Below are 21,665 nucleotides of genomic sequence, written 5' to 3' on the forward strand. Positions count from 1 at the left end.
TAGTACATTCTTCTTTTGTCTGATACAAATAATTGTATCTTCTTGAGGCAAGATGCTTTCTTTCTTTACCTGGCGTTTGGTTTCGCTCCTACTTTAAGGGATGTATCCTACCTTAAAGGTCTTCAGAACCTCTTGAGAGTTTCTGGGCTGGGAGTAAGGCTTGGGTGTCAGCATAGGCACTGCTTTGGGAGCGACAGTTTTGCTTGGAGACCCACTGCCTGCTGACATGCTGGTATCCAGAACGCTGGTGCGAGCGATGGTGGTTTCCACAGTGGCAGTGAACTTGGGTGGAGGCAGTGACTGTTGCCGTAAGTATTTCATGGGGTTGGGGTCATTCGGGAAGGGGGTTAAGTTTGGCTCTGTTGAATGGCTTCTTTCCAGTATTTTTGGCATCTCCAAGCGTTCGAGAACAGCCTCGCTGATGGTGAACCTCTCGATGTACTGTTGAAGGATCCCCTCTGCTTCCTCCTGAGACCGTGCGTTCTTGTAGGCCTCATGCAACTCCCTCTCTCTCCGCTCTCTAAAGAAGGGGCATGGGGAGGGAAGCAAGAACACAGTCAACAGTCACAAGAATTGCAAAGAAACCTCGGTAGGAACCAAGGTCGAGCTGAAAGGGGAGCACAGGGAGTGTGGAATAGCGGTGTCAGAGCCTCTGTGATAACCAACAATTTTCAGAAAAAGCACATCAAGATAATATCGCACACTTACAAAACAACAAAAGAACTCACTTTTCTTGAACAATTTCTCTGTAGGTTTTGATGCTTTTCCTTCGTTCACTTGTTCCATCCTCTCCAGACAGCAACTTCTCCATTTTCTTCCTCTCTTCCTCTTTCTTGATTAAGTCCTGAGAGGCGCTCCTTCTACGACTCTTCCAACGAGCCAGGTCCTAGTGGCGGAGAGAGACGGGTAGACAGAACATACTTCTTCAGGCTGGCACATGATTCCACTTCTACTCTTCTGAGTTTAGTGAGCACTGAATATGGGCCCGGCTCTATGCTAGGGCATTGCCACCCGATCCAATGTAAGTCCAGCTGGAACAGGAACGCCTCAAAGGCAGGAAACATTCAGATAGAGCTACAACATCTATAGCAGAGCAGCACATTTATTTAAGCACAATAATGTGAAATGCAATCATATTTAATGTCAGCTGCTAGATTTTAAAGTATTGCTTCACAGGGTATCATAAGAAACTTCATCTCGTCCGATTTATGACCTGTGCATTGTGAATGGGCTTGCCGACAACAGAATAGTAGGAATCAGCCACAGACCTACACAATTTCCCCCGGGAAGGAAGAAAAGGCAGAATTAATTATTTCTAGGACGGTGGAGTCAGGTGGATGGGATTGCAGCTGTGGGAAATAACCCTAGCGCTATGTCTTCCATGCTTTGGAATCTCAGGCATGTTTCTTATGCTCTCTGTGCCTCAGTTTCCTCATCTCTAGAACGGGGATGACAATTACATCTACGCTTTCCAGCCTATTGTGAGGGTTAAATGACAGAGTGCATATAAGGCGCCAGGCATATAGTAAGTGCCCAATATACTGTAGACATAATTATTACTACATTTTAGAGATTTTGGAAATGTTAACTTTTTTGACTGATGGTACTGTCAAGTTCGCAGTAGCTAACTTGGAGTGCTCTGTGAGGATTACATGACAGAGTCCACAGTCCCTCCTGTCATCTCAATCTTCGAGTTCTTCCCTGCCCCGGGCTCTTTGCTCTCAGCACAGAGACAATCTCAAGGCCCTCATCAGACTATAGAGACTTCCTTCCCTGGATCTAATCTTGGCTACCTCACTCACTAGCTATGTGATTTTGGGTGAGTTACTTAGCTGTTCTGGGCCTCATCTGGGGAACTGAGGACGATACTCCATACTCGTTGCTACCTCCTTGGGTTACTAAGGAAACTGACGACGACTTCCTACATGCAAGGCAGAGCAGTGCCTGTAACCGTAGGCTTTCGATGTTGGCGACTACTGTTGCCGTCATCATCATTATTAATTTCATCATATCATCCCGAAAGACAGTGCGTTCTCAATTCTACATCTCATGCCCGTTGTCTCCCTCCTGCACCCCCTCCTTTGTGCAACCTTCTAGCGATAGTACCTGCTGAATGAATACACATCTGTGTCCTTCACCTTTCATGTTGCCGTTAACTTTGCTATTAATCCCGCACTTACTATCACTGGTTGTGAATCCTCTAGGGGCCCCCTTCCCCTGCGTGGCTTTCAGGTCTGTCTACCCACCCCGCCTGGCTTCCCGCTCCAAGGGGCCTCTAACCCACGGCTTGGACAGCCTCCCCGCTACCCGTGGCCTTGGCCGGCACTCACATCTTGCCATTTGTCGTCCTCTTCCCGCAGCTGGTTATTTATCAGCTGCAGCTGCTCCTGGCGGGCCCTGCTGTGCGGCTGCACCGCGGCCTCCTCCTCACACCGCATGTCAAACATACTCGTGCTCCTGAGCGTGGAGAGAGAAGAGACAAAAATGGACCGGCGCCCGGGATGCGTCTGCGCGTTCTGCCGCGCGGGGGCGCTCCCGCGCTTGGAAAACTGCCCCCTCCCCGCCGCGGCTCAAGACAGCAGCGCGATGCGGCCAGTTGCGATCCCCCAGCCCGGCCTTGGGCATGCCAGCACCCCCACTTCCTTTGCCGCGAAAGCCAAAATGTGACCATCTTTGCCTTCAGTGGCGCTTGCAGCAAGTCAATATAATTTTATATGTAGATGCCAAAATATGTTTGTGGAAGGGCTAGAAAAAGTATTTGGAGCTCTAGGCTCTTCTCATTTGGAAATGTACTAGAAAATAAAATGAAGAGAATTAAAAGGTATAACATGGGGAGAATTTGTGGGAAAGGAGGGTGCCAATCCATGAAGCAAAAACTTTATTACAATAAATGCTTCTTTGTGTAAAGAGCTGTCTTCCATGCCTTCTCCATTAACTAAGGCAATTTCTCCATTTTCAAAAAAATCGTCCAGCCTCAAGTCTAAGACACCCACCTTTTCATATTGTATTTTCTGAATTGTGGATGCATCCAATAACTACGTATTAGTGATTCATATATTTGGTGTGCTTATTTCTATTTCCTGTAAAAAATGTCTGTAAATTGGAAGTGCAGTTTGATAGCATCTTGGAATCAAGAACATAAGGTATTTTATAGTAAGATTCAGGAATAAAATATATAAATCAGCATATACTTTGTATCCTAATATTCTCACAAGCATTTAATCTTATTTTTGTCAGGATACTTCTCAATATACTCTTTTTTAAAAAAAGGATAGGGAAGGCAATTTTTTAAACCCTTAGGCTGTACATATAATTGATATGTTCTATAGGTTATTAAATGTTGGGTAAGACCATGGGGCCTTTCCCACGGTGCTTACATAGACCTTTGTTACAGCAGAAGCTGATGCAGTAAGGTGAAAACACAAATAAAATTCAAAGCAAAACCCTCCTATATTTTCCTCTCAAAGAAACGAGCTCTGGGACCAAGTGAGTTACAACAGTCCAAAATCAAGAAATGGAGTTTCACTGTTCAACTCGAGGAACAGAAGACTACGACAGTCCATTTTTTGAAGCCAGCTTAACACAAAAAGAAAAGCCATGCACTTAGACACCAGTTAATTCTCCACATCATCAGCGATGTCCAAAATAGTTATCCCCATGACCAGGCAATGAACGGCAGCAGCTCACTGGCTGCCAGTGGGTTCCTTAGCAGACAGCTCTCTGGAAGGGGGAGACGGATCCTCAATGGCAACGGCCACCCGCATTCATTTCAGTGCAATCAAAATGAATCTGCATGGATCCGTTGGGTGCCCCTTCCCTCTCTCTACATGTTGGACAACTTAAATCTGACCTAAGAGAGCTAAAAACTGAAGATTGTACTTGGAAACTGTCTTCCCCATGAGTATTCTAGTACTCTGACTGCACAGAAGGACTTTCACCTGAGGCTTCTATTAGCACAAATATGACAAACCACTGTGTGGAGATGCCTCTACATACTCAGTGAATGGTGTGGACGGTGGCAGCCATGTCTTCCAAAAAGGTAAACTGCAGTCCTCAAAGGGGGAATGGGCTGTGAGTTTTCATCTATTTTACGCCACTTACTAATGTTATTTAAGAAAGATTTAGGTGTTTGCAGAGGGAGGTTGAAAAGTCTAACCTCATGTTTATTTTATTTTATTTTATTTTTAATAAACTTCATGGATGAAAATTCACTTAAGTAGGCTTTGTAGAAAGAGACTGAAATTCATCCCATTTTTCCTCTCAGCTTAAAAATAAAAGAACACCTTAACCTTAAATAGATCCAATTCAGTCAGTTCATCTTTAAGGACAATTTATGGTCTTTACAAAGACTGTCAAAGATAAAACCTCTCTAAGTGGGAACTCTCTTGTGATCTAAGTCATTGGCAGATTGTGGGTTAGAAAGGAGTCCCCTTCTTTCAACTTTCCTATCCATCATTTCTAAAGGGCAGAATTTGGGTTTAGGCCACAATGGGGGGCCATAGAGCCAGGTCTTCTTCTGGAACCCTGCGGGGAAATGGCAGTCATTGCTAATATCTGGGATTTGGTTATGTCACTTGGAAGGGAATGGGAGCCTTGAGAATTTCCTTCTTCTGTCCAGGATTCCCGTCTCTGTTCCCACCATGAAGTTCTAATGATCTCAGCCCAAATGTGGCAAAAGCCAGTTAGTGAAATCTCTTGGTTGCCCTCTCATATACCAGAAAGCACTATTTTCCTCCAGAGGGATTTTTTAAAAGAAATACCAGAAAACTCCCTCCCCCTGAAAATAACTGAACTATGAGCAAGATCTTTATGCCATTTCAAAAAAAAAAAAAAAAAAAGGAACTAGGCAAGTTGAAAATTGATAACACTAGACAGAAAATGGGCTGAGTCACCATTCAGAAAATGTTCGTAAGTTCAGAGGTTGGACTCAGCCTCTAAAATTAAAAAGTGTATGTCCAGGGATAGGATAGGGGATCCCGGAGGAGCCCAGGTTCCAGAATATTCATATTAATGTGACTCACACTAAAGCAGTGCTTCTCAGCCTGGTGTTGTGGGAAAAGGGTCCCTGGCTGCAGAGCCTTCAAGTGTCTCAGGGTGCTAGGTTGGCATTTTTGAGGGCCAGGATTAAATCACATCAAGGGGAGCCTGGAAAATGGTTTCTGGGCCAAGTTTACAGGAGGGAATTAGGAATAAAACAGCCTATGGGTTTCATGGTGCACTCGCTCCATTGGTGGGGAGAGCCTCGGGAGAGGACGAGTGTGCAAATGAAGAAAAGGGCAAAAAGGTGAAACTACATCCACGGAAACATTCTTGGCTTGCCGGGAGGCGGAAATCTCTGTTTGCCTGTGTGGTAGGTCTGCCCCCGACCTGTATTTCCCTTAAAGGGCACATCTTTTTTTGATTGGCCTGTATTTTAAGAATGTGTCAATTCTGAATAAATAGAGCCTGTACAATAATTGCCCTTAAAGATGTTGAAGGAGGGAGATAGTAGGGGAATAAACTAAACATATAATAAATTTCTATTTAAAACCTAAACTTCCAACATAAACTTTGCATTTGGCTCCCTACATGGTTTCATGTTAAGTTGTGTCTACTTTCAAGAAGGAAATTCACCACTTTGTAAGGAAATTCACCACTTTCCTAGATAAGACCTCTGGAAAAGAAGTTTTTATTCTTCCTAGTCCATGAGGCTGCTTTTTGTAAATTCAGAGCGGAGAAGGGAGTCCTCACCTCCACGCCTTTAAAGAAAGATCATTAACTTTTCCTGTGGGTGAGGTTTCATATTCAGGTTCAGGCAAGATTCAAACGCTCTTTAACGTAGCTTCCTTTCTTCCACCTTTTGGGATTTCCTAGAGATCCATCATAGGCAAAGTGCATGGTGGCTTTGCACTGATGAAGAATAAATCCATTCCCTCAAATGTTTTTTGCTAACCATATCAAAGTAGTGTTTTACCTATCAATCTTACGTAATCCTCCTTTCAGTGAATGTTACATATTGCCACTGCAGATTTTAAAAGTAATAACCAGGGCTCAATTTTATAGATGGCTTAACTCCGTGCAATCAGTCAGGCTCAGGTTGAACTTGGTTTTGAGACCTGACTGTTCTGCACATCAGGCCACAGAGCAATCATAGATCGCATGTTGGTAACAAATCCCGGCACCGGAGTCAGGCCACTTAGTGGAGGGAGTACATGGAACAGGTACTCAAAACAGTAGTTTTCTGGCCCGATCTCATTATCATTGGTGGCAATGGTTTTTGTGTTTCACATTCTTAATTAGACTCCTCACTTGGTGACTTGTATGTCTTAGGCCAGCGTTTGCTTCCCCGATGGCCCAGACTCCCATGAGGGCACGGAGTGCCTCTCACAGAAGAGAGACATCAGGCTCGGCAGGCCTGTGGCATTGCAATTAGATATTAAAACGTGTTTCTTTAAACAAAAATTACTCAAATCGGAGAAAGCTAGTGCTCTACCAAAAAAAAAAAAAAAACACACAAAAAAACCAACTGTTGCCTTGGATACCTATTTCAGAATGCTCTGCTGATGGGAAATCCATTTTTGAAAAAAGAGTAAATGTGGTAACAAATGGGAGAGTGTTGGCTTCTCAAATTTGGATGTGAGGCAGAGGGAGGGAATGAATCTCTGAGAGGAGCAGACACTAGGGGGCAGGGAGAGGAAGCCCAAGTCATGTTTGACATGCTGACCCCTTGCTATGCCACAGAACTGGAACACAACCCCAACATTCTGGTCCTGAGCACCCCACAATTTATATTACTCCAACGTGAGAGGAACTTGGGCTTCTGAATCTATAATTAGTGGTTTAGGATTTGTTTTCTTCGTTCAGAAAAGTATGGCTATAAGAATGACTGCTTCATTGTTAACTCCAAGCCCTAACATATCAAAAATTAAATGCAAAACGCAGAATAATTCTGTGGTTCAGAAGGGCTACCAGCATCCAAACCATAAGAAGAACTTCACTGTGCCACGTCTAGGAAAAGCAAATGTTAAGTTTAAGCGGCAGCTGCATATTAGAATCATGCTTTTTACTCCTTCATTCATCTGTCCTGCACAGAACATATGTTCTGCATTCCAAGTTCAAGTGCTTTTCTGGGGCTGCATGAGTCAGTTAGCCGTTCAGTTCACTGTTGCATCAATGGCGTTTCAATTAGTGGTGAGTACTGGAAGCATGCAGTTTAAGCTAATAATTAATGTATTCCTATAAACACAAGACAACTTACTCTGCGTCATCAGACACAGGAGTTCTCGGACCGTATCTATAAGACCAAATACAAAATTAGAGGATGGGTAAGACAGAAGGTAAACACTGTAACCAAACTGGAAACAAACGCTCCTGGTGAAATACTTGCAAGCCAAACCTTTTTTGCTGATCACACTGGAAGAGAAGTGTCATTATACAATTAGCGATATTCATGAGCTGCAGAAAAGGAAAGAAAAGTCTTGACATTTCTAAAGAATGCAAACTGCGAATTAAAACGCAGAGAAGAAATGAAAATAATCCCCATGCTACCCACAAAAAAAGAATCTGTTCAAGACGAACACAAAAAGGCTTAGGTGCAACCCGCAATGTTTAGAGAAGGCAGTTCAAAAAGAAAAAAAAAAATAAAATAAAACCTGTATTATGGTTGTTCACAAACAGTTAAACTGTTCATGCCTTTATGTTCAGCAGTAATGGCCGTAATGGACACCCAACATAGAAGCACACGCTTACTGACCCTTTCCCTGATGTGTTAATGCATTTGCACAAATGACATCAAAGAGCGTTTCTGCAGTTTTCTGAAAGCAAACCAGAACTCCAACCAGAACCCCAATCAGTGCCTTCCGCATGCATTTGACAAAAACCACAATTCCTAGAAAACTGGCAGCCTTAATCAAAACCAGACCTGGATAATATTCCATAACTTGAAAAACCAACATTTAAAAAAATAATCTTCTATATTCTCCCGATTATTTAGGTCTACAAAGTTGTACCTTTTACGATATAGACACTTTAAATTTTAATGTGTTTGATAAGGCAAGGAAAAAAGTTAAATTAGAAAGAAGAAATAGGGACATTACAGGGCATATTTTAAAGCACATTAAAAAAAAAAAAGCAGCTTCCACAAACGACTATCGCCTCAGTAAAGAGAGATTTTAAGAGAAGTTTCTTACCTATGCCCTAAAAGCATTTCTGCACTCTGATGGGGACAAAGAATTATTTGAGTAAAGAAAAAAATGTCCTGTTTTCAGTTTCCAGCAAATTAAATTTTGGGGTTTTCAGCAAAAATTACCTTGTCTCATGTTCAGTTTCATAACAGTTTATGGGGAAAATTTTTTAAAGAGCTCTTCCCATACTCTTAGGGAAAACACCCTGGAATGCATGGGTGCACACGTACACCCTTCTCTCTTATCTGCTCTTATCATTCTAGAACAGCCCGCATTCATTAACAGTTGGTTTCATTTACAGTGAAAGCAACAAAACCAGAGCAAAACCCAAAATCTCTGTTCAAATGGCCAAAAGGTTTGTGGATATTTCTCTTCTGGTAGTCAGACTCATTTTCTGTTTCTCGAGGAGATAGTTTCAGATGGGGCTAAAGTTTAACCTAATGCACTCAATAAATAAATAAATAAACTCAATAAAAACCTGAAGATTTTTATTAATGTTTTATTGAAGTACATTTTATACTGCAGAAAGTACACCTATTATACACATATTCCTTGGTGAATCTGCACAAACCATATATACCCAGAGATTAGGGTCGAGTGTTTTCTACCATATAAATGGACCCATATAGTATTATCCTTTTGAGTTTGGCTTTTTTAGCACATTTTGTTGATGAGATTTAGCTACATGTATGTTATATGTAGGATATATTTGTTCCTTTTTTTTTTTTAAATCTTTATTTTTAATGGGTGGGAGGGGCAAAGAGAAAGGGGAACTGAGGATCCCAAGCCAGCTGTACACTAATGAGCAGAAAGCCTGATGTGGGGCTTGAACTCACAAACTGTGAGATCCTGACCTAAGCATGGTTGGATGCTTAACCAACTGAGCCATCCATGCGCCCCAGGTTTTCTTTTTCTTTTTTAAGAGAGACAGAAAGAGAGACAGAGAGAGACAGAGAGCACATGAACAGTGGAGAAGGGTAGAGGGAGAGAATCCCAAGCAGGCTGCACGCTGAGCCCCCCACCCCATGGGGCTCGATCCCATGACCTTGGGATCATGGCCTGAGCTGAAATCGAGAGCTGGACATTCAATTGACTGAGCCACCTAGGCACCCCACATGTAGGATGTATTTGAATTTAAACTGCTTCTACACAAAATATTTAACAGCATTTCATGGAAATTTCTGTCAACAAATGTAGATTTACACTAAAATGTAAGCTCCGTGAGGGCAGAGATTTTCCTTTTGCGTTCCCTGATGGCGCCCAGACTAGGACTTCAATAACTATTTATTGAATACTCTGGAAACGGAAAAGAATAGTGCAGTCTCTACAGATAATGTTCATTTAGCCCTTTACTATACACCTATGGGTTAAGGAATTTCCGCTCAGACTAACTTATTAGCTTTAAGAAGGCATCAATTTAAGCAGAGCTGCCTTTGCAGTAAAGGAAAAGATAATTATAGCTTGGGCTGCAAATGGCTTTCTCAGTTGTCCTACGGGAAACTGAAAAGTACATGTAAGTTAAAAAAAGTCACTAATAAAGAGATTTTTTTTTTTTTAATGCAAAGTAGGTGAGTCAATAGGTACAAAATCGGCCAGACAAATCAGTTGGTTATAAGCATCTCACCAAAAAGGAAAAGAAGGAAGGAAGGAAGGAAGAAAGGAAGGAAGGAAGGAAGGAAGGAAGGAAAGAAAGAAAGAAAGAAAGAAAGAAAGAAAGAAAGAAAGAAAGAAGCAGCAGTGAATAAAGTTTAATTGTGAGGGTAGGGATATTTAGAAAGATAAAGAGAATACTTTATGCATCTATTGATTGCATGTATGTACCTTTCAGCACTGATAAAGCATTTCAGGATCAGTAATTGGCTGGTTATAAACTTCCCTATTATGAACTGGCATGTGCTTCATTTGAAGTGTGAGGAAAAAACGGGTTTCCTGCTCATTTAAAATTATCCGCTAGCACCCAGCCTCATGTTGTACACATAGTGATTACTCAGTAAATACTTGTGGAAAAGAAACATGAATTCCCAAAGCGTGTGCTACTCACTCACACAACTGGGTCACGCAGTTAATCTGACCATATCTCTTTCTGCTCAAGCTAGCCATTCATTGTCATTTGAACAGAAAGAGGACTTTCTCTGAATCACAAATGGGGGCAGATAAAAGTGACAGGGAATTCATCAGGCTTCCGCAGCTCCTGCCAGGCACTGGAGGGGGGCAGTGGCTTTCCGCTCAGGCAGAGCTGGTTTCGAATGTTGGACAGTTACCTGCTGTGTGGACGTGGACCTCAGTTTCCTAACTGCAAGATACAGATGAAAATTCTTCTCAGAGGCTGTGTGAGGAATAAGTAAAAGAGAAAACACCTGGAATGTGTCTAGTAGGCAGCCACGCACTCTGTATCCTTCCTCCCTTTCGCTCTAACTGCCTTTACGGCAGCGTCCATAATCCTGGGCCATATTGTGTCAAGGCATCTGGAAAGGAAGTGAGAGCAGTGGACTGGGCTGCCTCTGTCACTAACCAGCCCTGACTGGCCTTGACTAGCCGGGATCTACGTATGATCCACTCACTCACTTCCCTCTACGTCGCCCTCCCTGTGAATTGCTGGCAGAAGGTAAGCTGGAAAGAAGAGACACATTCTGACAGGGCCACGAAGCACTCCTCACTCTGGAGCCGAGCTCGAATGTTACCCCTGCTTCCTGAAACCAATGTTTCAAGAAGGCTCTACTCTAGTACTAGTATGATTCAGAGGAATACAAAACAGAGGTTAGATCTAGGTTGTAAAGATAGCAAGGATATTAATTTAAAAATTTGGATGTTACTTGAGATTTTCCCTGTTCCCCATCTTACTCTCTGCCCTGCTACCTCTAAGGTCCTTTGTGAAGCAGAACTCCATCACTTCCTGTTTTATGTGGGTCTTTTTTATTTTAAGTTTATTTATTTACTTGAGAGAGACAGAGACAATGCAAGTAGGGGAGGAGTAGAGAGAGAGAGAGAGCGAGAGAGAGAGAGAGGGAATCCCAAGCAAGCTCCTTGCAGTCAGCTCGGAGCCCACGGCAGAGCTCCAACTCACAAAACCGTGAGATCATGACCTGAGCTGAAACCAAGAGTCAGACACTTAACTGTCTGAGCCACCCAGGCGCCCCTAATAGTAAATCATATAATTATGCAAAACACCCCTCACTCCTTTACCTACACAGATCTGGCGGACCACACTTTTAACAAAGGGTGTCACTCTTATTAAATAGTAACAGGGGCTTCAACATATAGGACTTTACCTACAAACTTCAGATTATTTCCTTACTCTTCCTTTTAAATCAAGTCAAGGCACAGAATAGAAATGTCACCTCTAGAAAGCACTGAGTGTTTGCTAAGGTTGAAATTTAATTAAATTACAACTGCTAAGTGGTATACATCTTCTTTGGACCTGTAGACCCTTCAGGAATCAAAGTGAAATCAAGTAGCTCAGAAAAAAGGTCAATTCGTTTACCTGAGGGCTCCTACATGCACTAGGAAGAAATAAAAGAGTCCCATTTAGGCTGCCCACAAGATGAGAGTCAGAAAAAAATGTTGAACAGGAAAACTCGCAACTGGATTTTTTCCCCATACCTGCTTATATGCAAAAAAGGAAAAAAAAGCCTTGGCAGACCCGGCCAATTTTTATCATTTCATTTCTGCAAGCGATAGCAGTAAGTGCCATAATGTGTTAATAACATACTCAAAGCATCCATGAAGGCTCAGGCTAGAGAAACAAAATCACAAAAGCTCAGGATGATCTTCTGACCTCTTATCTTTCATTGGCGGACCTTTGGCAGATTCCTCCGCGTCCTGTTGCTTTGTGAATGGAACTGGAAGGAACTGGTTTGTGTTGGGTGCGATGCGTCTAAGAGACATCCCAGTTCTCCTGACCATCATGTCATCTTTTTGTGAATCATAGGACTTTCCTTGGCCTTTCAGTCCGCTGCCAATCCAGGCAGGAGCTGTCATCTTCTCCGAGCTCTCTTCTGTCCCGGAAGCCTTGCGCTCAGAGGCCGGGGGACACGAACTAGGGCAACATTCAGGCCGGCCCGTCAAAGGCCACTTATTGCTAAAGATGTTTGCGGTAGCATCGCTCACTGGCATTAACCCAAAACAGAAGAAGCCAACATCCATGGAGGCAGCAGCACACATAGCAACCGAGGATTAACACCGTGGACCTCCATCATGCAACTGGTACTTACACACCAATGGGTTTCCCTTTCCGGTGTTCATGATTCCTGAGAATGAAATTCGGCCAGCACCCAACCACATGCAAAGGCTCAAATCTCTACCCGGAGGGGGAACTGAAAGCCGGACTGTGACCCTGGGAGGGGGGCATTCTTTTAAGTGACTTAGCTCCACGCCACATCAGTCATCAAGTGCATACTGTGGCTCTAAGCTGTTTTCTGAGAACACAACAGCCACACACGGCAGAGGCAGCACACCCTGGAATGCAGGCAGGCGCTCACAGTGGCTGGCCGCTCTCCTCTGATCTTTCAGCCTTTGGCAGCGCCTCAGAATCTCTTTGAGCAACTCCTTCTTTCTCTTTGCCATCCTGTGGCAGCTGTTTGCATGTAACTAAAGCCAGAGAGGAAGGCTTTATTGCTAGGGAAGAATTCACACCAGAGGCCTTGACCCCCACCTGTCATCCTTCACCTCCTGGGAAGGGAGAGAAAGTCACTCCTCACCTTCCTCTGTTCTTGGGCACTCGCCCAGACTGCAGGCACGCTCCTCCTGGGTCTCCAGCACAGGGGCCGGCCGCAAGACCCTTTTGTGATGGTCGTCTACACCAGAAGTCACTATTCTGTTGATAATCACATAACAGTGGTGGCAAGAGAGAAGAGGAGAGAGAATTATGAAAGGACACAACGAAAGTTGTTGAGACTGAGAGATTAAGAGAGTTCAGTTGCTCTCATTCCGGAAGCTGGTTAGTAAGGATGACAGACTCAGATTGAGATACTGGAATGTGACTCAGGGCCTGAGACAGGTCAGAGAAGGCTGGCATGACCCTGGGTGATGGGTCCCTAAGTAGTTAAGGACTCAACGATGCATTTCCTACTAATGTCTCATCCCCACCTCTTCCACCCCAGGTCCCCATCTGCCTCTGAAACCCAAACTATGTATTTCTGGTGTACTAGGGTTATGTATATCTACAGTCCGCTGTCCTCCATGGTGTTGGCTACATGGTGTTGGCTACACTGGATCAAAGATACCCCTTGGTATGTCATGGACCATTTACTGTTTCCTTTGGATTGCAAGGTCAAAGCACAGGGGAGGATGTCTTGAGTATTTCCTCCTGCCACGGATAGCCTTGCTTCGTTCCCACCATGCAGGTGGAATGGAGGTTCCCAAGAGAATCCAGAGTCCTAAAAACCCCTTATACCTGCTTCCTGGAAGAGAGACCAGCTCACTGAACTGAACCCCCAGAGAGGGCTTGGGAATTCAAAGCTGGATGGCTTCCAATGAGGATGAGGACTGGTGATAGGCCTCCAAGGGCTTTTCCCAGGTGATCCCTCACAAATGTGGATGGTGATTCAGCCAAGGAAATTCTCCACTCATAGGAATCCCAAGGGAGGAGTCTTTTTCCATTCATGACTTACTATACAATTTTTTTTTAAGTAGTGGAGGGAAGAGAGCTTTACTTTTCTTGTTGTCTCCTTCAATGTCCAAATTTAGACTTAACGATATTAATAACTATTTTTTCCTCCCTCCGTGGGATAAGAAAGAGGGATGCTGTAAACAAACCTGATTTTTATCCATAGATCTTTAGAAGAAACACTAAGGATATCATTAAAACATTCCATCTAGTTCATCGAATATTTCCAACTAATAAAATAGGGCTTAATGCAGCCCAGGGAACAAGGGTCATTCGCCAAGATTACTGGCATTTCCAGGCAGTCATTCTGGTGACAACAGAATCAAAATTGACGCCTGCCATTAACGTTCACACACATGCGCCTCCCCAAGGCGACCCGCTAACGTTACTTCTCTGCCAACCAGCAAAAGAGCCTGTGTAAACTACGTGATCTCCGGAGGCTTCTTTAATGTGCTTCAGCAGGCTCTTTAAAAGCAGCAGTGATTCCCATGCAGATCTTGCACGTGTGCGGCCAAAAATACCTGCAGTCATTTTGCAGACTAAGCATTTGTTCTTTTTCTGAGCCAGACGTGGCTGCTGAGGCAGGGGTGACAGAGTTCATTTCAATCTCGCTGCCACGACCGGTGACTTCTTCTACATCCTCCCTAGGCCCAGTCTTGCCAATGCTGAGTCGCTTCCATTTCTGCTGATCTATCTCTGTCACGGGTCCGAAGTGCACAGACTTGTGCCTGGGCCGGGAAGCCTGCTGGTAGGCCCTTGCTCTGCGGCTGGCAAAGTCATCACGGATGGCAGTTTCTGGTTTAATTTCTGGTGAAGGCTCGGGGGCACAGATGTGCTCCACATCTCCATCCCTAGTCAGAACCAGAAATGAGTTCCAAAGGTCTCTCAGGCAAGTACAAATGAATAAGAGCTCTTTTTTTTTTTTTTTTAAATACCAGATTTATTAAAAATACTTCTATGGCTAGAGCAGAATTGCTTTTCCATTAATCAATCAAATGAAGAAACGATCATTGTCTTGCCTAGGTAACAGTGCTTGAAGCTTCTATGGCTTTCAAAATATCACTTCCAACATCATAAATGATGGCATAAGAAAATCTGAGGTATAATCGGGGGCGCCTGGGTGGCTCAATCATTTAAGCAGCTGACTTCGGCTCAGGTCATAATCTTACAGTTCATGAGTTCAAGCCCCACATCGGGCTCTGTGCTGACAGCTCAGAGCCTGGAGCCTGCTTCAGATTCTGTGTCTCCCTTTCTCTCTCTGCCCCTCTCCCACTCCCGCTCTGTCTCCCTCTCTCTCGAAAATAAATAAATGTTTATAAAAATTAAAAAAAAAAAGAAAATCTTAGGTACAATGAAATAACTAAAATTAGTTAAAAATCAATTTAAATTCCTTACAGTAAACAAGCCTACCAAATAAGCATTCACAGTAGGTGGATGTTTTCCATCCAGTGGCTTGTAAATTTTAGTATTAATAGCTTTCAACTCATAAAGAATACACTGTGTTTTGAGGAGTTTTGTTTTTCTAGCCCCGAAAACATAAAATGATAGAGGATAAGCATTTGATTCCTTCAAAGGCGAAAACCAGGGAAAAACATGACACACCTCGTCTTTCCTGACACTTTCAGTCTCTCCCACGTCTCCAAATCAGCCTCTGTTATATTGGAGACTGTGACAAATCTCGGAGGCTCTCGGTGAGGGGCAAGGTAGCCCTGAATTCTCCGCTGAGCCAGGTCATCCTTGTAAAGATCTGGCACCTTCCTTACTCCTTCTTCTGCAGGTTCGCTCTCCTGAGTCCGAGTAATACAGGTCACCATTGACTTCACTTCTTCTGTTTGGCCCTGGTTTCTGTCAAGTTTATCCAGACCCCCACATCATTGGAAAAATCAGGTTCAAGGAAGGGGAGCAGACAAACACCAATGTCAAGCAAGGTACTTCAGAGGCTAAGGACAGAAGGAAATGATGGAAGTACCTTTCCCTTTCTCAAAAAATATGGAATCAATTGGAGCCTTGATTCCTTTGGCCTACGCTACCCTTTTGACACTCTAATGAGATGGAGTTCTTCCACCAGATGACAGTCTCAAGTTTAGTTTAGGAAGAGAAACCAGGGCTTGCTGAAAGACTGTTAAGAATGGTAATGAGATTTCGGTTTGACAGTAATGATGCCCGACTCCCACACTATTCAAGTTACCATAATGAATTCAAGTTTCCTGATTGAATCCTTGAGCCCTTTGGAATGTCTTTTACGGCACCAGTAAAATGTTAGTAACGAGCTCTGTATGATCCAAATGCTAGGATTAGTTTGGAGATAGCTGGAACGTCGTTCACATGTTAAATATCTCAACCGTAAACACACAACTGCCAGAAGGTACATTTAAGTCAATGCAGAACAGAAAGTTTCGAGGTTCAAACTTGGCCTCTTCTCCCCGATAGCACTGGTTAGATTTGGGTAACGTAAACTCGATAAACAGTGTATCCTATTTACATGGATCTACAAAGCCAATGCCCATTTGTTTCTTGTGTCAGTAACAAGTCACCTTTATTGATGTTAAAACTGATACTTTCAATATTTCTCCTAAGAAGTGGATGTCAGGTGGCTAATGCTGACAATGCTGTAATCTACATTGAAGAAGATGTCTACGTGCATAAACGTTCTATTCGATTAAAAATCAATTTCTAACTAAATATGCCTCTTGAGATAGAAAATCTCAAAAACCTACATAAATAGGGCTCTTAACTTATAAAAAAAAGTAGGATGTCTACTTTTAGTTTGGGAAAGTAGATGAAGGAAGGGCAGAGCCAAGAGCCACCAGGGCCCTTCTCTTCTTTCATCGGTTCTTTGATGCTCTCAAAAGAGGTCACGGGCTATCCCAGACTCAGAGCCGTGTCCCCAAACACAGAGTCAGGTGACAACAGACAAATGAGGTTGGAAATACCAGGAATTAAAATTGCATGCAGGAGAAAGGAAAAAAAGGAGATACAAAAGCTACTCCTTTTCCTAACTCAAGTTGCTGATCCCCATCAATGTGCCTTGATGCCAGTCCGTTGTCCTCAAGTCTTTGTTTCATGTGCAACAACTGATCCCTCTCACAAGGCCCTCCTAGAACGGTTTGTCACGAGGCATGCCATCAGGAACGGCATGGAGCGAGGGACTCCTGAAGCCACAATATGTCCTATTAAAATAATCATGCCAGGACCTCTGTGCTCTAAACCCTGTTCTGCATCTGAGGATCTTGCATGCACTTTGTATCTGGTACATTCCAGAACATTGGCAGCGGCGCATAACAACAGCATCACTAACAACTCCACTGAGCTCAGTGACTCTGCCCCGAGAACCATTTGAATCGTGTAAAACAGAGTTAAGATGTTTATATTCTTCATTCAACAGAATTTGCAAACCTCTTAAATGATAGACCAAGGGATGGCAATTTGACAATGCAAATCTCTGATTTGGATATAAATACAAAAAATACAAGAATAATCAACCTTGTGTGATGAAATTTAGCCAGCTGACATCTTAAATGAAATCATATCCCTCCAAGGGTGAAAACCACTGGCCAAAACCCATGTCGCTACAATTTTCCTTTCCCAAATTAAGAGGATGGGGGAAGAGCTGGGAGAAGAAAACTCACTTAAAAACAATTTCCATAATAGAACAAATGGAAGTGTATTATCGTTGAGAAGGTTTTGTTTTTAGATAAGAAATCTCCATTATTAAATGTCTAAGTGACCTCACTCATATGCAGAAAGGAAGAGCAAGGCTCACTTCCCCTCTTTCCATATCTAAAAGGAGCTAAGAAGAGAGAAGAGCCCAAGACAAGGAATAACAGTGCTTTCTGCTTCCTGTTAATGGACTGGAGCAGCTGTGAGCGGTGGCTGTCCCTGATAGGCAATGGCACATGTCTGCCTGTGCCAATAATATTGATCATATGTGGTGATCTGTCCACCGGAACTCAAAGCTTATTTGAAGTCAGCCCGATTTGGGACATGGCTATTCTACTTTCTGTCACTGCATTTAGAGAGCCTGGATATGGGGAGTTCCACTTCAAAATAAGCCACCAGTACCAATTACTTGTCATTGGGGCAGGAAAGAAAGGAATGGAGGGCTATGACACAAGTCACCTTCACGTAATTATGTTCCCTCTCTCCTTCTCCCTCTCTTTCTCTTTCTCACACATGTGCACACACACACACACCCACATGTGCACGCACACACACAGTGCACACCTTTTATATTCTAGACTTTTCTTTTCTGAAATTCCCTTTGAGAGTTGTCTGCTGCTATCTGATTTCTCTGCCTCTTTTTTACGGTAAGGCCCATAGAGGAGCTGGTTCAATGGCACCATTGGCTTGGTCTGGTTCATCCTCACTCTCCTGGCAGCAAAATCATCTTTCTCAAGATCAGGCCGTCGACACGCAACTTCATCTTCTGACTGTGGATCTTTGCCACGTTCGTGGGTCAGGAAAGGGTTTTCTTTGCGAAGGACAATGTCGTGAATGGCTTCTTTCTCATTACTTAATTGCTTGTGGCTGATAGAGCAAAATTAAACAGAACTCGGCGCATGATCAGACCAAATGTTTTTTTAAATCCCCATCTTCAGACACACAGCTGTGTTGTTAGTGAAAGGTCTTCTCAGTATCGTTAGTGTAGGTGACATCTGTTTACTATTTTAGTCTAGAGTTGTAGCATAGTTAGGGTGGGTTTTAAAACCTTGAATTTAGCCAGCTACTAGCAAGACTAAAAATTCATGTGATTGGCAGAGCCCCATCAGCATCAGCACCGCAGGATCCTAAATGGCTCTGAACGTGACCCTCCAAACTCTTCTCATAAAATTGGGAAGAATAGAAAGCTTTTGGCTGTTCTTTTTTCTTTAGCACAGGAGCGGCACACCCAATAGGTACTCAATTTGCTTTTGAGTGATAGGGCAAAACTCTGAGGCACCAAGATGCTGATCCGAGGGGAAGCTGAGGCATGCACCTAGGGGACAGCAAGCCTAGCATACGTACCAGATTGCAAAGTGTGAGGAAGGTCTTTTGGCAGAACTGGGCTAACCTGAAACATCTGGAAGAGTTTATGGCCACTCACAGGATGGACCCAAGGCATAAATGCTTCTCTTGCCCTGAACCCTCCCGTGAGCAGCTCTAGCTCTGGCTACCATCTTCTACCCCAGTGACTATCCACATCTCAGCTTTTTTTTCACCAGATGCTAAGTGTCAAGTAAATTGTGGTAAAACATTTTGCCAAAATGGCTAAAAACTTATCACTTTGCATTATTTCCGTTTTCAAAGAGACGTTGAACGCCCCAAGCTTTAAATTCCTGAATGCAGTTTAATGGTGGACTATCAGGACTTTTCACTTAGTTTTTTGTTTGTTTGTTTTTGTTTTTGTCAGAGGCCTGTGGGATAGGAATAGGGTCAAAGGTGTCTATCTGGTATTCACACAGACTCCTCTCCCCCTACTCATAAGATCAGCCTTGCTTCTAAGTAATTATTTTTCCAAGTAATAATAAAATGTTAAAACATTTTTGTCATTTATTTTCTTCTTCCTGTTTCATAAAGATAATAAAATATCTTGATATCTAGAGAAAGCTCACCTACTCTGTATTAATTTCTAAGAGAGGATTAAGAATAAAGTCTTCATCCTCAAAGGACAGCTCATCTCAGAAATGAAGAAGGAATGAACTAGCCTAACCAGGTGTAGAGTGAACAAGGACATTGTGTACCCTGGTCCACCAGGTAGCCCGTATCAGCTGCTCGGCCCGATACTGGTCCTGAAGGGGCATCATCTTAAGACTACAGTAGGCCCTCACTCCATCTGACTTTTGGAAAGTCAAATCATCACTAATCATGCCCAGAAAATTCCATCTTCTCACTGTGGACATTGCTCTCAATACATATTTAAAACAGAATTTGGAAGTGGCTAGTGATGATTCGCTCCCTGAATAAATTTATTTCTTAAAATATGAAGCCTGCCTTTGAGTTGCTCACTTGACCCCCTCAGTGTTCTGCCTGGCCAGCCAAGAACGATGCCCCCCTGCCTCCTTAGCCAATGCATCTGGAAAATACCAACTGGTGCTGGTTGACTATGGCCATAAAGAACAGCCAATGGAAATCACAGGCCAAATAATTAATCTCTCCAAAAAGGCATTATTTAAAAAGCACAGGGACACCTGGGTGGCTCAGTGGGTTGAGCGTTTGGCTCTTGATTTTGGCTCAGGTCATGATCCTAAGGTCATGGGATTGAGCCCCATGTCAGACTTCACACTGAGCATGGAGTGTGTTTAAGATGGTCTCTCACTCCCCCTGCCCCTCACCACCTCTTAAACAGACAAACAAACAAACAAACAGCACAATGTTGATGACAAAGAAAGTGGCTAACAATTACTGAGCACTCGGTATGGGCTAGAATTCCTTCTAAGCATTAATTCATTTAAACCTGATACTAACCTTGCAATCTTAGTGTCATTAGCATCGGTCATTTTAAGAGAGTGGACACTAGGTTCTAGGTTAAGAAATTTGCCCAAGGTCAAAGTGCCAGTGGTGAAATTAAAATTTAAACTCAGGCAGTCTGGCTCTGAGGTTCTGTTTGTAACCACTATGCCATGCATTTAGCAAAGGACCAGGCCGTGAACAGTATTGAAAGCAGAACATCATATAAAAAAAAAAGGCACTCTCATGACTATAAGGTCGGAGAAAGAGCAATTTGGTATTTTGGTTACCAAATCAAGGGATCCTGTGTGCTGCACTTAGACTGGAGTTGTGATTTGCACTGCTGGTCACAGAGCCCTATGTTCTGCTGGGATTAACAGTAGCAGAATGCTAACTAATCCTACCTTACAATGCTTGCACAGCACTTTACAGTTTACAAAGCGCTTTCACACTCATTATCTCTTTTCAGCTGATCTGCCCCAGGTTAGGGAGGAGCACACCCGCAGCTTGAACCTCCTAAGTCCAAAGCAGCACCCTATTCAGTTTTTGAGTAGCAGTGGTCATGGGTTACAATCTCCCCAAACTCAGGCAGAATTCTTTAGAATAAAACATATGCATTTATGCAAATGACCATGCCAATTTGTGATGCCAAGTTGAGCAGGGAGAATCTGGTGTTCTCTGTATCACAGGAGCCCAAGCCAGGCTGCAAATTCCCTGGGGCGTTTCTTTTTTGGCTAAATGCCCAGCGTGGCAAGACTTATTTCAAATGATCTCAATTTAGATGTGTGGACTTAAAAAAAAAGAAAAAAAAGGAGGGTGAAGAGAGCTTTCTGTATCATTGGCCACTGAAAAGCCACTCCCTGCCCACTTGACAAAATGGTCATAATGAATTATTTTCTGCTACTTGCTTGAATCCTGTACATTTAGAGTTTCAAGGCAGACTCAGAGAAAGAGGGAAAAAAATCATGACACAAATTCTGGACGAGTGACACTGGTCATGGTAATAAATAATATGTCTAAGGCACATATGTGGGACTGTGTTCACCAGTGTCTAGTGACTAAAAGTTTTAAATAATGTTTTATAATGTGCTTTTCTTTTTCCCTTGAAGGACCTTAAGGGCAGTCTACAGGAAAGGTTCAGTATGTTCTCCTTCAGCTCTCAATAATTACAACTCTCTGAGCAGCTAGTATATTCCAGATACATATGACAGGCCTGTAAGAGTTACCATGCCTCCTTTGTAGAGGAGAATATTGAGGCTTCCAGCCCCAGTTGCCTGAATTTAGATAAATAAAGCAAATTTAAGGGGCAGACTCAGGCTATCTGGCTTGATATGCATGGGGGAGGTTTGACATTTTTATTTTTCCCAAGTTATTCATAGATGAATCGCTTTGGGAAGAAGGGCTACTCTGTGGGCACGGCTCACTGCTTCGCGGAGAAGGAATACTGTGAGAAACAAGAAAGGCCAAGCTCA

At 43.1% G+C, this 21,665-nt stretch overlaps 1 protein-coding gene across 8 annotated transcripts in view; it reads right to left on the reverse strand.

Moving 5' to 3' along the window:
* Positions 1-21,665, reverse strand: part of LIMCH1 (LIM and calponin homology domains 1) — a 323,338-nt gene that overhangs the window by 56,820 nt on the left and 244,853 nt on the right. For 7 of the 8 annotated variants that reach the window (XM_077758883.1, XM_077758881.1, XM_077758882.1 and 4 more), the window contains 4 exons: positions 7,238-7,273; positions 2,331-2,457; positions 729-886; positions 112-520 (listed from right to left, as the gene is read on the reverse strand). In XM_077758883.1, coding sequence (XP_077615009.1) covers positions 112-520; positions 729-886; positions 2,331-2,457; positions 7,238-7,273 — 730 coding nt within the window. Of the gene's footprint in view, positions 1-111; positions 521-728; positions 887-2,330; positions 2,458-7,237; positions 7,274-11,937; positions 12,199-12,640; positions 12,750-12,859; positions 12,976-14,288; positions 14,619-15,369; positions 15,613-17,991; positions 18,295-21,665 lie in introns of all 8 variants that reach the window. The other variant, XM_077758879.1, reaches the window with a different exon arrangement.

This window comes from Crocuta crocuta, unplaced genomic scaffold (assembly GCF_008692635.1).
Source record: "Crocuta crocuta isolate KB4526 unplaced genomic scaffold, BGI_CrCroc_1.0 scaffold223, whole genome shotgun sequence".
NCBI lineage: Eukaryota > Metazoa > Chordata > Mammalia > Carnivora > Hyaenidae > Crocuta > Crocuta crocuta.